We start from the raw sequence: 15461 nt of genomic DNA, 5'->3' as shown, positions 1-15461 counted from the left end.
TATAAAGCAAAATATTAACGGATATAATTTTATTATTGTTAGGTTATCCAACTTGACTCGGTTACCATGGTGATTAAGATCCAAATATTGTAGTTGCTTGTCAAAGTTGACGTTAAATTTAAGTTTTTTTAGTGAAAAACACATAATTAATTGGATTTAAAGGTGGTATTTAATTCAAAATGGGTAACTGGATGAAATTATAAGCAAGGTAAGTGGATTAAATCAAAAAAAATTTTTTTTGATCAATTAAAATGTACAAGAATTTAGGGTTAAATAACAATTCGAATGTTTCTAGTTCTAGGTCTAGTGTTTTACACTAGCACTATCACTAGAACTAACACAAGACCTAGAACTAGAATCATTCGGGTTTAGCCGTTTTGAGAGACGTGGGACTAAATCCGAATGTTTCTAGGTCTCGGTCTAGTGTTAGTTCTAGTGGCAGTTGTAGTTAGTGTTAGTTAGCATAAGATATTACTATATGTTGTATATTTTTATTGAACTAAAACTAGAACGAGAACTAAAAACAGTCGGGTTTAGTCGTGAAGCAAACTTTCAGTTGTCAATGTCAACTTTAATTTTATTATTACATTCGTAATTTTCATAAAATAACCTTTAAAGTGAGTCCAAACTTGACGCATTTATCTCAAAAAACCAAAAAGTTCGAACTTTCAACTTTTAATTTTGACATATTTGTCAACTTCATAAAAAAATCCTCTAAAATGAGCCCAAACTCGACATATTTAACTTTAATATTAATGGAAATACAATCACTTCCGGTTTGAAACGTCAACGTCAATTTTGACATATTCTTCATTAAAAAAACCTTTAAAATGAGTCCAAAAATGATGCATTTACCTCAAAAAACAAAAAAGATAGCAATTTAATTTTTAAATATTAATACCAACCTTAATTTTTCATTTTTTTTTATTATATTTTTGTTTTTATGACAAATATTAACATATTTTATAAAAATTAAGAATATGTCAAAATGACATTGACATTTCAAATCGGAAGTTGCTTAAATCTCGAGTAATATTGGAATTAAACGTATCATGTTTGGGCTCATTTTAAAGGATTTTTCACGACGATTACAAATATGTCAAAATTGACGTTGACATTTGTAACCGAAAGTTGACCATAACTTCATTAATATTGAAGATAGATATGTCGTGCTTGTACTCATTTTAAAGTATTTTTAATGAAGATTACAAATATGTCAAAATTGAGGTTGAAATTTTAAATCTGAAGTTAGTTATCATATAATAGACAAATGGACAACTTCATGACGTTCTTTTATGATGTATTCTTTATTAAAAAAAAAACCATTAAAAGAAGTCCAAACATGATGTTGCTAGATATCACAATGTTGTATATTTTTATTGCACTAAAACGAGAACAAACACTAGACCTAGAACTAGAAAAATTCTAGTTCTAGATCTAATGTTAGTTTTATTTCAGTAAAAATAGACAACAATTTAACGTTTAGTAACAATTAAAACTATAGTTCGTTGTTTTTCTATAATACTTGTCATTGTAAGTTATTTAGGGTTTCTGTTGGTATTATCTAGGACCCTTATAAAATTTATGTTGTTTTCATGATTTTTAGTGACATTGTCAGTAACTAATTAGTTGAGGTTAAAATACTAACAAATTTTTAGATAAATACGATTTTGACGAAGTACATATTTGTTATAAAAACGTGCTACAAAGTAATTAAATAGAATAAAATACCTTTTCTAGGTAAGTAAATGGCAAATAAACACCCCACAACACTTTTTATGCACCTTTTCTTTTTGAATAACGAAAGCTCAAACGTCAATGTGACATATTTACTTCAAAACATGATAAAACAAAACTCCCTGTTAATTTTGCCAACTTTACAACAATTTGACAGGTATTATAGAAAAAAAATGAACTATAGAACTAACACTAAACCTAGAACTAGAAAGTTTCCGGTGTATGTACGGTTCCATACATAATGGGCACCTGTATAATGATGTTGTCAAAGTTATAGCTCATCGTCTAACTTTCTGAGATAACGGGAATTTTATGTTTCTCTATGGCAGTTACGCCCCCTAGCGATCGAATTACGAACTTCAAAATAATTTCCACGTATTTCTCTTGTCCACTTTGCTTATAAGGATTTTTTTCCCAAACTTATAGGCCTTACCGTTGTCGAGATACAGCCGCTCCGTACCCTTAAGGCTCCTTAACCTAGTCTGTCACCGTAGATTTCGAATTACTTCCTTATTTATTAATGGATTGGATTAATTTATCATTTGTCATGTTTCTACAATAGTTATGAACCCGGGACAAGAACAGAAAATGAAATTTGAAGAAAAATATTGATTTATTTTTGAAAATGGTAAGATTTTTACGATTTTTCTTCTTGGCCCGGATGTAAAACAATAAAATAGAAACATTATGCCTGTAGCACTTTTACGAAATATTAATAATAAACCCGTAATTAGTAATTTACGGTTTTACATTAAATTTTAATATTTTGGAATATATTTTACTTCCCGGGTCTCACGAGCGATGATTGGTTAATGAAAAAAAACATGTGGGCTAGCTATGTGAATCTCTGGCGAGTGGTTTGTAACGTAAAAAAACCGCAGACATAGATAAAAAACAAGTTTGTAGACATAGTTCTTGTCTACCGACTGCATACTATGAAAGGGGAGGAAGCTTACTTTTTCTGATATCGTGCTATAGAATGTTCTGATTATCGATTTGCGCGTAAATACGAACCAAAAGTGTATTTTTATATTATTATTATTTTATATAAATACAGGGTGATTCTCAACCTATACGCATAAACTTGGAGATTTACTACTCACGACGAATAATGACTAATAGGCGAAAAAATTTGTAGTAAAAGATTTTTTGTTTCATAGATATCCGTGATATTAACTATCAAGAATACATAGAACATTTTAAAATAACATCACAGCAGTGTTCGAAGTGATTTCCCATATTTTCTATCAATTGGCCTCCCGGAATCCACGATCTCCCATTAACGCGGTCTAAACCAGGGTGTTGGCGAATTGTCTGGGCAGCAGCATGTAAATGATTTTGCAATATTGGCTCAGTATTAACTTCCGTGACGTACACTTTGCTTTTTAAGTGACCCGACAAGTAAAAATCAAGAGGGTTGAAGCTGGGCGATCACGGTAGCCAGGTCATTGGACCATCTCGACCTATTCATTTTCCAGGAAACACATTATTTAGATTTAGAGAAACTAAAAAATTTTTACTAATAATGAATAAATCCTCGAGTTTATGTGTATAGGTTGAGAATCACCCTGTATACTTTCAAGTAACACTAGGGAAGTGCCATACGACGATTTTCTTGAAACTTGACATACAAAGTATGGAAAAATATTCGACACGTATATTGTCATTTCTGCCCGATCGCCGTTTTAAGGGTAGAAATAACCGGTTTCACCGATATTTAATTTATTATTTTTATTCAATATAAATTTAGTTTAATAAATTTTAGGTACCCACAGTTCTTAATTGTTTCAGGTTGTAAATACATTATTCATAAATCTATTTATTCATTCCTTCATTGATAAAATGCATATTACCCAATAGGAAAACAGTGGGAATGTCTTGCCAGTACATGCTATCCTTTTTTGAACTTTCGTTTCTCTGTCGTCAAACATATTCTCATCAAGCGGTTAAGGAGCCTTAAGGGGACACCTGTATTATATTATACTTTTCCTGCAATGACGTCATGTTTCCTACCTCACCCTGTCAACGTCAATTTGTTCGAGTTGGATAAGCTTATAAGTTATAACCAATACTCAACTGACCTTATACCCGGGTATTTATTTTCAAGGATAAATTTCCTGGATATACAGGTGTCCGGTATCTTCCGCATCAGAGCATTATACGGTTGTAGGATACATTATTCTGAAGCGATCTTTCTAATAAATTTTTTTCGAAATGTTTATAATAACCGCACGGGAACTGTTTTTCGACGTCCAATGGCAAATCGTAAATCACATTCAGGTAATCGGCCCAACCCTCGGCCGGAACGCCCGCCGCGCCGGTCAAAACACGTTTCTCACATGTACTTACCAATAGATTCGACACGGGAAGAGAAATAAACTTTTTCGGTGAATCAAAGTCGTCCGCTATTGGATAATAGTGGATGACTTTAAACAGTTCCCATGCGGTTATTATAAACAATTTGAAAAAAATTTTATTAGAAAGACCGCTTCAGAATAATGTATTCTACAACAGTATAATGCTCTGATGCGGAAGATACCAGACAGCCTGTATACCCCGCGGTATGTACCAAAGATGGGTATTTAGAGGTATTTATAAAATTTTATCTAAATTGAGTTGATGGCAGTTTTGCAAGCACTTCAAGAATGTAGAGTCGATTATCGATATACCAAACTTATTTATAACATCTACAGGAATGCTACAATGACGGTAAAATTGCATGAAAGTACTGAAGAGAGTAGAAGTAGTAAAGTACTGATTGTGAGTAAAACAAGGCTATACACTGTTGAACCCAAATTGTTCATCACAGTCCTAGAAAGTATATTTAAACAACTGGATTGGGCCTAAAAAGGCATAAACATTGATGGCAAATGCTTAAGTAATTTGCTCTACGCGGACGATATAGTTCTTATTCGGGTTTAGCTGCACGTCTCTCAAGACGGCTTCTACTTCTAAGTCTAGTGTTAGTTCTAATGACAACGCTAATGTAAAACTAGAACTAACACTTAGACCTAAAACTAGAAACATTCAAAGTAACCTTTGAATCAACCTAAATTAATATTTTGAATGTAGGAATTCATGTTGCGAGATTATTTGAATTAAAAGCAAAATGAATAAATCAACTCGCTTGTTTTATTTACTCGATACTAGTTACGGCTTATAAAGCCATCATCAGTCGAATCTATGATTAAAAAGGATTATCTTCATTAAACATTTATTAAGATATCGAATTCTAAATTCTAAATTGATTTAGACATTATAGAATTAAATCTAATTTAAAGAAATAATTCAAAATAGTATTCATTTTACTATTATTGTGTAGATGTCTCCACTGAATTTCGCATAAAAATCAATACTACTAAACGTGTAACACTTCGAAGTTAACAACAACCATCAACTATTAATATTTCGTTGAAATGCCTTATACCTTAGAAGAGAAACGTTTTATTTTAGAATCATATTTTCGTAATGGTAAAAAAATGTCAGATGGAAAATATCGTTATTCAGTGAAATCGTGCATAAAAGAATTTCAGAATAAATTCACCGAAAAAAATGTTGATCCCGATGTTTTAAGAAGACACATCAATACTTTGGTGGTGAGATTTCGTTTGACGGGAAGTGTTGTGAAAGGAAATGGGATCGTTTTAACACCGGAAATGATCCAAGACATTCAAGAATTTATGGAAAGGAAGAAAAAATTAAATCAGTTTTAATTTAAAACAATTTAAATTGTTATTTTGAAGTAATAATAAAAATTTCTTCGTTTTTTTTTATAATTTTTTTATTTGCACACGAATCCAATCACAACAAAAGAAAAAACACATTCGTGGATCTTATAAGATTATAACATTGATAAAACGAAAGCTTTTACAAGGACATTTACGTAACAAACGTGGCAAAGCAACAAGTTTTTCATTCTTTTACGATGTCGTATTAGATTAGAATTTTTTATTAACATAATACCTTGTTATTTTTATTTTTTTAATAATCTCTTTTAATACAATTAGGGAGGATAAACATTTAAAGCAACGAACAATTTTGTTTTATTCTCGGTTTTGCATCTTATAAAAGTGGTGCTAATTTATCAAGTAAAAGTCAAAAAAATTCTAACTTTAAACTATTAATACTTAATTAATTAATTTAGTTTAAATAAGAGTGTTTAACATTTAATTTTTTTTTATTTAACAAGTATTGCACTAAATCCCAGTCGATTCTAATCAAAAAACTTTTTTTTTTATTTAAGAAACACAACGACAAATCTACAATAATCAATTTGTAAATATACTTAAGTTATATCTATGCGAAATTAGCTCCTAATTAGATAAGATTTTATATGTATTGTATTTTCATTATAACTAGAAAACTTCTCAAGTGATTTTAATGAGCAATATCTCGTTAGAAAACTTAATTCTTGGCCAATATGAACGTGGAAATCCCGATTCGAAATCTTTTCCAATTTGGGTGACACAAAAATAACACAAAAATTACAATTTTTTAAGTGATCATAACTCGTAAACGAGGTACTAGAAGATTAAGTAGAACTAACACTAGACCTAGAGAAGTACCTAGAAGTAGACCTAGAATTAAAAACATTCGGATTTAGCCGTCTTAAGAGACGTAAGGCTAAAGTCTAGTGTTAGTTCTAGTTTTAATTATTATTCAGCGCTAGGTTGTTGTATATATTATTGAACTCAAAGTAGAAGTAACACTAGAACTAGAAACATTCGGGTTTAGCCGCACGTCTGTCAAGACGGCTAAACCCGAATGATTCTAGTTCTAGGTCTAGTGTTAGTTCTAGTGACAATTCTAATGCAAAACTAGAACTAACACAAACTTGAAACATTCAGGTTTAGTTGTCTTAAGAGACGTAGGGCTAAACCTGAATATTTCTAGTTTCTAGGTCTAGTATTAGTTATAGTGCAGGTATTAGCTCTAGTTTTAGATGTACTTCAGCGTTAGTTTGTTGTATACTTATACAGGGTGTTCCGGTGACTCGGGGCATAAAATTAACCTCATATACTAGATCAAAAATGATGACGATTCGTGAAAAAAAATTATTATAAAAGTCTTCAAATGGTCAAGATATGGGAAATCAAAGTTCAGAAGTTTTAACATATATTGGTAGAGCGTTGAAATTTGGTACAGGGTAAACAAATATCAAGCAAAATCATTGAACCAATTTTGACTTTAATCGGGCGGCGGCAACCATGCTATACAGGCTGTCCCTAAAATTTGTTTGCTCAGAACTTTTTTGTTCGCTCGTAACCCTACATTTATTTTTGTACTTTTTAATAGAAAATTTATTTTAGAGACTTTTATCACTCTTTGAAAATTTTGATAACATTGACCGTTTTCGAGTTATACGCGAAAATATTAAGCTTCGATTTCAATGGTAACACTAAAAAATAAAAATCTTCGAAAAAGTCAAGGTTGGCCATGGCAATTAAAAAACAAATTGAGCTGTCAACTTGCTTATGTCGTTTAAACACAAATGATAGTTTTTTGTTAGTTAAGTTTTTATTAATTTTAAGTGTTCAAAATGGAGAGTTACACATTTAGTGAACAAACTGACATGATTTTGACATTAGGGGAATGTCACGGAAACGCCGTAGCAGCCGCTAAGCGTTATCGGGAGAAATTTCCGAATCGCAGAGCGCCCAATCGAAGAACATTTTTAAGGATTGAAACCCGTTTAAGGGAAAATGGGACGTTTAAGCCGAAATTTACTAACAACAGTAACGTAAGATCAGTCTGAACACCCTAACTAGAAGAAGATATTCTAGACTACGTAGAAGAAAATACTACAGCTAGTACTTTGGATATGGCGAGGCACTTTTTAACTTCAAAAACAACTGTCTGGAGTGTTCTTCACGAGCAACAGCTTTATCCATTTCATTGTTACAAAGTTCAGGAAGTTCGACTGGCTGATTACCCACTGCAACTGCAATTGCCAAATAATGCAGCACAAAATCCAAATTGATGATCAGTTTTAAGAAAAAGTGCTTTTTACAGATGAATCCACTTTTTCTAAAGATAGAATCTTCAATTTGAGAAATTTACATAGTTGGGCGGATGAAAATCCAAGATTTAAGAAAACTTGGAAATCACAATGGAGATTTTCTCTTAACGTTTAGGCTGGCATTGTGGGCGATGTAATTATTGGACCCGTTTTCTTGCCATCAAGGCTGGCAAGGATGGACATACATACAGGCGACATTTAGAGGAATTAGATGATTTTTTAGATGACGGTCCTTTAAACACAAGGCAAGCAATGTGGTATATGCATAATGGTGCTCCTGCGCATAGCACACAAGCTGTCCAAGAATTTCTGAGGGAACGTTTTCCGGGACGGTGGATTGGACTAGGAGTAGGTGCACCGATAAGTTGGCCCCCCGATCGCCGGATCTTACACCTGTAGATTTTTATTTATGGGTACGCGTTAAATTGCTAATTTACTGCGTTTAAATCAGTTGATCAACTGAGGTTGCAAATTGTTGATTCATTTGATCAACTTCGAACTGTGATCGATGTTCTCCGCAGAGTGCGCTTTAATTTAAGACGGCGATGTTTTTGAACATCTGCTTTAGTATTTTTTTGTTCTTTTTTATTTATTACTATTTGTTTATAATTTTATTGTTCTTGTTAATATTTTTGTTAGAATTTTTGTTATTTTCTTGTTTGTTGTAACCGTGGACACTAAATTTATTGTTTTGGAAATTACATTCTTTTATTCAACTAAAATAAATTAACACTGGATTTAACTAAGTCTGCACTTAGAAATGTATGCAAATAATGGTTATTAACTCAGTTCGTTTTTGAATTGTCATCGTCAACACAGATCTTGCGGAATATGTTTCCTTTTTTTGTTTGTTACGATTGAAATCATAGCTTAACATTTTCGCGTATAACTCGAAAACGGTAAATGTTATAAAAATTTTCAAAGAGTGATAATAGTTTCTAAAATAAATTTTCTATTAAAAAGTACAAAAATAAATGTAGGGTTACGAGCGAACAAAAAAGTTCTGAGCAAACAAATTTTAGGGACACCCTGTATAGCATGGTTGCCGCCGCCCGATTAAAGTCAAAATTGGTTCAATGATTTTGCTTGATATTTGTTTACCCTGTACCAAATTTCAACGCTCTACCATAAATGGTATTGAAAATATTTAGAAAAATGTGTTAAAATCTTTGCCATTTGAAGACTTTTATAATAATTTTTTTTCACGAATCGTCATCATTTTTGCTCTAGTATATGAGGTTAATTTTATGCCCCGAGTCACCGGAACACCCCGTATAGAACTAAAACTAGGACTAATATCAGACTTAGAACTAGAAACATTCGGGTTTAGCCGTCTTAAGAGACGTACGGCTAAACCCGAATGTTTCTAGTTCTAGGTCTAGTGTTAATAATAATAAGTTTATTCAGGCTTCATCAAGTACAAAGAAAACTTAAAAAAAAATGTTATACATAAAGAAAGGTATGAACAAAAGTTCACAGAACAGAAAAACAAAAAGGAAAATGATAAGTACATGCCTAAGTAAAATAAAATACATTAATGTAAATGCAATAAAACTATGTGTATTTATAGATGGATTTTTTTAATTTTCAGCTCTACCGGTTTCGATCAATACATTTAATCATCCTCAGGAGCAATCTTGATTATTTAACTCTTCAATATTGAGAGGATAACAGCTTAATTAACTAACAAATATGTCTTTTAAAAATATTTTTACTGACGTGAGTTTCATTTTATTTTATTCATAATGTAACGATAGAAACAGAAATTTTGAATGTTGTTAGTTTTAGTAAATGATCTTTATTTATATTACATTAGGTTGCTCCTGAGGATGATTAAATGTATTGATCGAAACCGGTATAGCTGAAAATTAAAAAAATCCATCTATAAATACACATAGTTTTATTGCATTTTCATTAAAATTGAGATGGAAAGAAATAACCAAATAAATATTAAAATACATTAAGCCTGAATTTAGGCGGAGTTCAGGTAGCACCTGTTCTTCCACTCAAACCCAAATCAAAAACAATATTAAACTAAAAAATTCAATGACAACCAACCGAGCAACACCATAGGCTAATGTCGAACATGCACAATAGTTAACCACACATACTATACTATAGAGTGTCCAAATGATATCATATAAGAATCTCATCCAATCAGATGTAATTTGATATGAGAAGCATCTCTTAAAAAATTCCATACGATGCGATGGGAGGAAGGAGTTAACCTACTCCTGAACCGGATACTGACATTGTGTACGTCCGTTCTAAAATTAATTCGGTCGAATAGATAAGGGGGACTCCCCTTCATAATTATTTTATAATAAAAACAAGCATTGTGAACATACTGATGCGACTTCATATTCCTCCATTTATGTTTCTTAAAAGCAAAAGAGACATGATCATACTTTCTTAAACCAAAGATCAGTGGGACACCGGAACTCTGGAGCTTTTGAATTTTCTGTTGATAACGGGAGTCGATAAATGAACCATAAATGTTATCACAATAATTAAAATGTGATAAGACGAGAGAGTCACACAAGAATTTTTTAACAGAATTATCAAGACAATGTCGATTACTGAAAATCAACCTCAGAGAGCCATAAGCTCCCTAAAGTTTAGTGACTCATCAATAACCAAGCCAAGGTTTCTAACAGACCCACTCAGAGGAAGAGGCACATTTCCCAGCGAACTGTTATAGAATCTGTCCATAAAGATTTTTTTCAATTTAGTAGGACCAAATAAGATCATTTGAGTTTTCTTTTCATTAATTTTTAGACAGTATTCCTGTGCCGCACTGACAATACTAAACAGATCACGCTTGAACTCATTAAGCCCATCTTCAAAATGGCCTTCAGGGAAGGACAGGTAAATCTGAGTGTCATCAGCACAATAAAGAATTTTACAAAAATCAACAAAACTGTTAAAATTTATAGCATAAATCTTAAACAGGGCGGGCCTCAATACCGAACCCTGCGGCACCCCAGACTCGATCTCCAAAAGTCCCGAGACGTTACCGTCAACACTGACAGATTGAATACTACGTTTAAGGTAATTGAAGAAAAAATTCAGCGCAACAGGGTTAACACCAATATGTTTAAGAATGGACAGTAATAAATTCCAGCAATCCTAACAGGGTCAATTTATTGGAGTCAGTAGCTATGATAATGTCATCATCTATATTATTCACAGCAGCTCACATCCATGTTCCTCCCTGAAGCCAGACTGGTTCGCCGGAATAATGCGCTCGGAGTCTAGGAAGTCTATGAGCTGGTTGTTAACAATCTTTTCCAAGACCTTGGACAAGGAACACAATATACTTATGAGCCTCAAGGAAAAATAATCAATGGGATTAGCCACTTTAGGTACCGGAATGACAATCGACTTTTTCCATAGTGAAGGAAACACACCCTCCAGTAGACAGGTATTAATTATTTTTACTATATGAGATAAAATTACAGGGCAAGCCATTTTAATGAAATGAAAAATCAATTCCAATACCATCCGCATTCGCCCAACAGCATTCAACCTTACGCTCTGTAATACATACATGATAGAACTTTTCGAAATGAGGCTAAATCTAAAGATATTAGGGCCAAACTTAGAGTTATTCAAAACGTTTATCAGATAATCAACTCAATCACCAAAGCATTGAGACTTCAAAAAATGGTCGTTTAATTCAGAACTATTTCTTAAGTTATTTGGCAAGGAATGATCCTGAAATTTATTTCAACGAAGCACTTTCCAAAATTTGAATTTTGGATTTCCTAAGTCATATAGGCACGCTTCTCATTTTTAGTGGAATTATTCACAAGATTCCTATATTTAGAAAGGGCTTTATTTCTTAAGTCCCGTATAAGCCGAACACTATCAGTACCCCATGGGCAAGGGACGTGGTCACCAGAAACTTTCACCAGCGTGGCAAATCTACAATAGCCAAAGTTAACAAGCAATTAAATAAATCTACTTTTTCATCAATATCACGTAAATAAAATATTTGTCAAGAGGGAGAGACCACAAGAAGGCCAAAAAAAAAGGGACAGGTTAAAATATTTCAGAGATCTAATATAACTGAAGGAGGCTGTTAGTTCTAGTGATAATGCTAATTGTTCCTAAAAATAGAAACATTCAGGTTTAGCCCTGCGTCTCTTAAGATGGCTAAACTTCTAGGTCTAGTATTAGTTGTAGTTCAACGTTAGTTTGTTGTACAGGTGTCCCGCTAAGGCTACGGAGCAGTTGTATCTCAACAACGGTAAGGCGTGAGGTTTGGGAAAAAATCCTTATAAGCAAAGTGGGCAAGAGAAATAGCAGGAAATTATTCTGAAGTTTCCGCTAGGGGGCCTAACTGCCATAGAGAAACATAATATTCCCGCTATCTCAGAATGTCAGACGATGAGCTATAACTTTGACATCATTTAGTAGCTTGGATAATACCGCATCGCTTTTGTTTTGCGATATTTTTCATATCTGTCATAATAAGGGAGGGGGAGGCCAATGCGTTTTCAAATGTTTACACTTTAATATCTTCTGGACCATAATCTACTAAACTTCACAATAATCTTCATTTCTAACAGGAAATTTAACATCAACCCAAGAACTTCAAAAAATCTAATCTCATCCATAAAACATCGTGTAATCATTATTTTTTTGTTTACAAGTTTTACTGCAACTTCAAAAAATGTAGAATAACTTGGCGTTGAATAAGAACTAAAAGTAGAACTAACGCTAGATCTGGCTTTCTACATAGTACATAGTTCTACATAGTAACAGTGCTAATGTAAAACTAGAAGTAACACTATACCTAGAACTGGAATCATTTGGGTTTAGCCACACGTCTCTAAAGACCCCTAAACCCAAATGATTCTAGTTCTAGGTATAGTGTTAGTTTTAGTTTTATACTTGCGCTGTCACTAGAGCTAACATAAGACCTAGAACTAGAAACATTTGGGTTTAGCCGTCTTTAGAGACCAGCCGCACGTCTTTAAAGATGGCTAAACCCGAATGATGCTAGTGCTAGGTCTAATGTTAGTGCTAGTTTTACGCTAGCATTATCACTAGAATTAATACAAGACCTAGAACTAGAATCATTTGGGTTTAGCCGTACGTCTCTTAAGACGGCTAAATCCGAATGATTCTAGTTCTTGATGTAGCGCTACATAACAATTTAACCAGAACTAACACTAGACATAGAACTAGAAAGTTTCGGGTTTAGCCGTGTGTCCTCAGACTCAATTTTTCTAACTTTGCTATTTCTTTCTCCAGATTCATCATTCGAATATTATATGTGGAAGAGAAGGAAAACAAAAACTCCAGTTTTTAGCCGTTTTTTCAATTTATATACAGGTGTCCCGTTAAGCGTACGGAGCGGCTGTATCTCAATAACGGTAAGGACTAGAGGTTTGGGAAAAAAATCCTTATAAGCAAAGTGGGCAAGAGAAATAGCTGGAAATTATCTTAAAGTTCGTAATTCGACCGCTAGGGGGCGTAACTGCCATAGAGAAACATAAAATTCCCGCTATCTCAGAAAGTTAGACGATGAGCTATAACTTTGACAACATCATTTAGTAGCTTGGATAATACCGCATCGCTTTTGTTTTGCAATATTTTTCATATCTGTCATAATAAGGGAGGGGGAGGCCAATGCGTTTTCAAATGTTTACATTTTAATATCTCCTGGACCATTCAACCGATTTGATTATTTTTGGTCTTGTTTGAAAGAGCATTTTATGCTCTTTTTATAGTGACTAAGGGTCTGTGAAGTAAATAGTACTGTAGTGGAATAAATAAAATTAGAATTAGAAATTAATGTAAATTATAAACAATAGCATAAGTAGCATTATGATTGCTTAATTGATGAGCATGCACAGTGAACCGTTTGAATAATGTAATAATTAATATTGCAAGTAGTATAATTTTACCTATCAATAAGTTGTTAAGCGAATCACTTTATGGTTTTAATGAAACACAATTAGTACCCTATATGAAACCCCAAAAGGAACCAAGTAGGGTAAAACGCCAGTAATTGACCGTTGGTCAGTGTTTGACCGTTTTTGTAAAAAAATGTGAAAAATAAGGATACAAGGAATATCTAAAAAAACATAAATATATCCATAAATAGCCACCAGTCTCCTCTCCACCCCCTAGTACACAAAAAGTCTATGACCATACTGTTCTTGTGTTTTTGTTGTTTAATTTCGCGCTAACTGCCGGCCTATTCGCATCATGCTAAACAGCGTAATTTTTATGTTTAGAAATTCGCCCAAACAGGGTAGTACTATTCAGCCGTTTTTGCATGTATGATGTTTTTTTTTTGTTTGTCAGTGATTTAATAATGTTTTCTATTGTTTATATTAAAAAAATACCGCTTTATTTAATTATTTGTTGAAAAAAAACAATTTCGAGCTATTTCTGTTGCCCACTTTACCCATAAGGATTTCTTCTCAGGAAGTACCTCTAGGAATTACCGTTGTCGAGATACAACCGCTCCGTACCCTTAACGGGACACCTGTATACTTACATTGAACTAAAACTAGAACTAACACTAGACCTAGAACTAGAAAGTTTCGGGTTCAGCCGTGCGTCTTCAGAGGCACGGTTGAACCCGAAACTTTGTAGTTCTAGGTCTAGTGTTAGTTCTAGTTTTAATTGTTATACAGCGCTGGGTTGTTGTATACTTTTATTGAACTAAAAGTAGAAGTAATACTAGACCTAGAACTAGAATAATTCGGGTTTAAGAGGCTAAACCTGAATATTTCGAGTTCTAGGTCTAGTATTAGTTGTAGTGCAGTATTAGATGTTATTCACCATTAGATTGTTGTATACTTGTATTGAACTAAAACTAGATTTCGACTTGATTATTTCCACTTTCATATTGGCCAAGGATTAATCTTTCGAAATTTCGAAATCGCTTGAGAGGTTCTCTTGTTATAATCAAAACATTCTAATTGAAGGCTAATTTTGCTTAGTTATGGTTGCTTTTTTCCAATTTTTTTTTACTAATTTTATTTTTTGTTTAGTTACTAATAAAAATGTGCTCTGTGCTTAGTTTTCCTTCTTAACGGACGGTATACGTATGTACAATTTTATTACAAAATAAGCATAGACATTAAAATACGTCGAGATTTCTTTTTTACGTTTATGTTATTTTTATTTTTATACAGGGTAAAAAATAAAAGAATTAAAAAGAATGTTTTCATTTAAAAATATCCGCTTAATTTTTTTTCGACCCTGTTAGAATTAATTTAAAAATAATTGAATAAGAACAATTCCTCTCGTTAGAATATCCATCGTTTAAGTTAAATTTTAATTAAAACTATTGTTATCGATGTAAAAAGAATTTTCTTTCATTTAATTGTTTTTTGGTTGTTTTAATTTTTAAATTATTGGCACTAATTTTTTTATTTATTATTTTTTTTAGGGTACCATTTATGAAATGTTTCGAATGATGATTTTTTTTTCTCGGATATGTATGCGGTACGTTGCGCGATTTTTCCTTCGAAAAAAATTTGAAAAAAAAAAAGAAATTAATTTCCTTTCTATTTGAGCCGTTGCGTTACGTTTGCTAAGGCTACAGCGAATGCTTGGAGTGCTGAAAACGGATACTGAAAGTCCAAAGTGTACGCATTTCCATCAATACGACCAAATTGCATCACCTAAATAATGAAAAAAAAAAAAAAATTAAAAATAATCTCAAATTAATACAAAA

The 15461-nt window shown here is 32.6% G+C and overlaps 1 protein-coding gene across 1 annotated transcript in view; it reads right to left on the bottom strand.

Annotated features, from left to right (window-relative positions):
* Positions 1 to 5506: 5506 nt before the first annotated feature.
* LOC111421840 (WD40 superfamily protein Tusp) overlaps positions 5507 to 15461 on the bottom strand; it is a 51049-nt gene continuing 41094 nt past the window's right edge. The window contains exon 9 of the mRNA XM_071194862.1: positions 5507 to 15408. Within this exon, the coding sequence (XP_071050963.1) occupies positions 15292 to 15408 (117 nt within the window). The 3' untranslated portion in view covers positions 5507 to 15291. The remainder of the gene's footprint in view (positions 15409 to 15461) is intronic.

This window comes from Onthophagus taurus, chromosome 3 (assembly GCF_036711975.1).
Source record: "Onthophagus taurus isolate NC chromosome 3, IU_Otau_3.0, whole genome shotgun sequence".
In the NCBI taxonomy this organism is placed as follows: Eukaryota; Metazoa; Arthropoda; class Insecta; order Coleoptera; family Scarabaeidae; genus Onthophagus; species Onthophagus taurus.
Note: the sequence above shows the minus strand (reverse complement) of the source record. Positions and strands in the feature narration are given on the sequence as shown.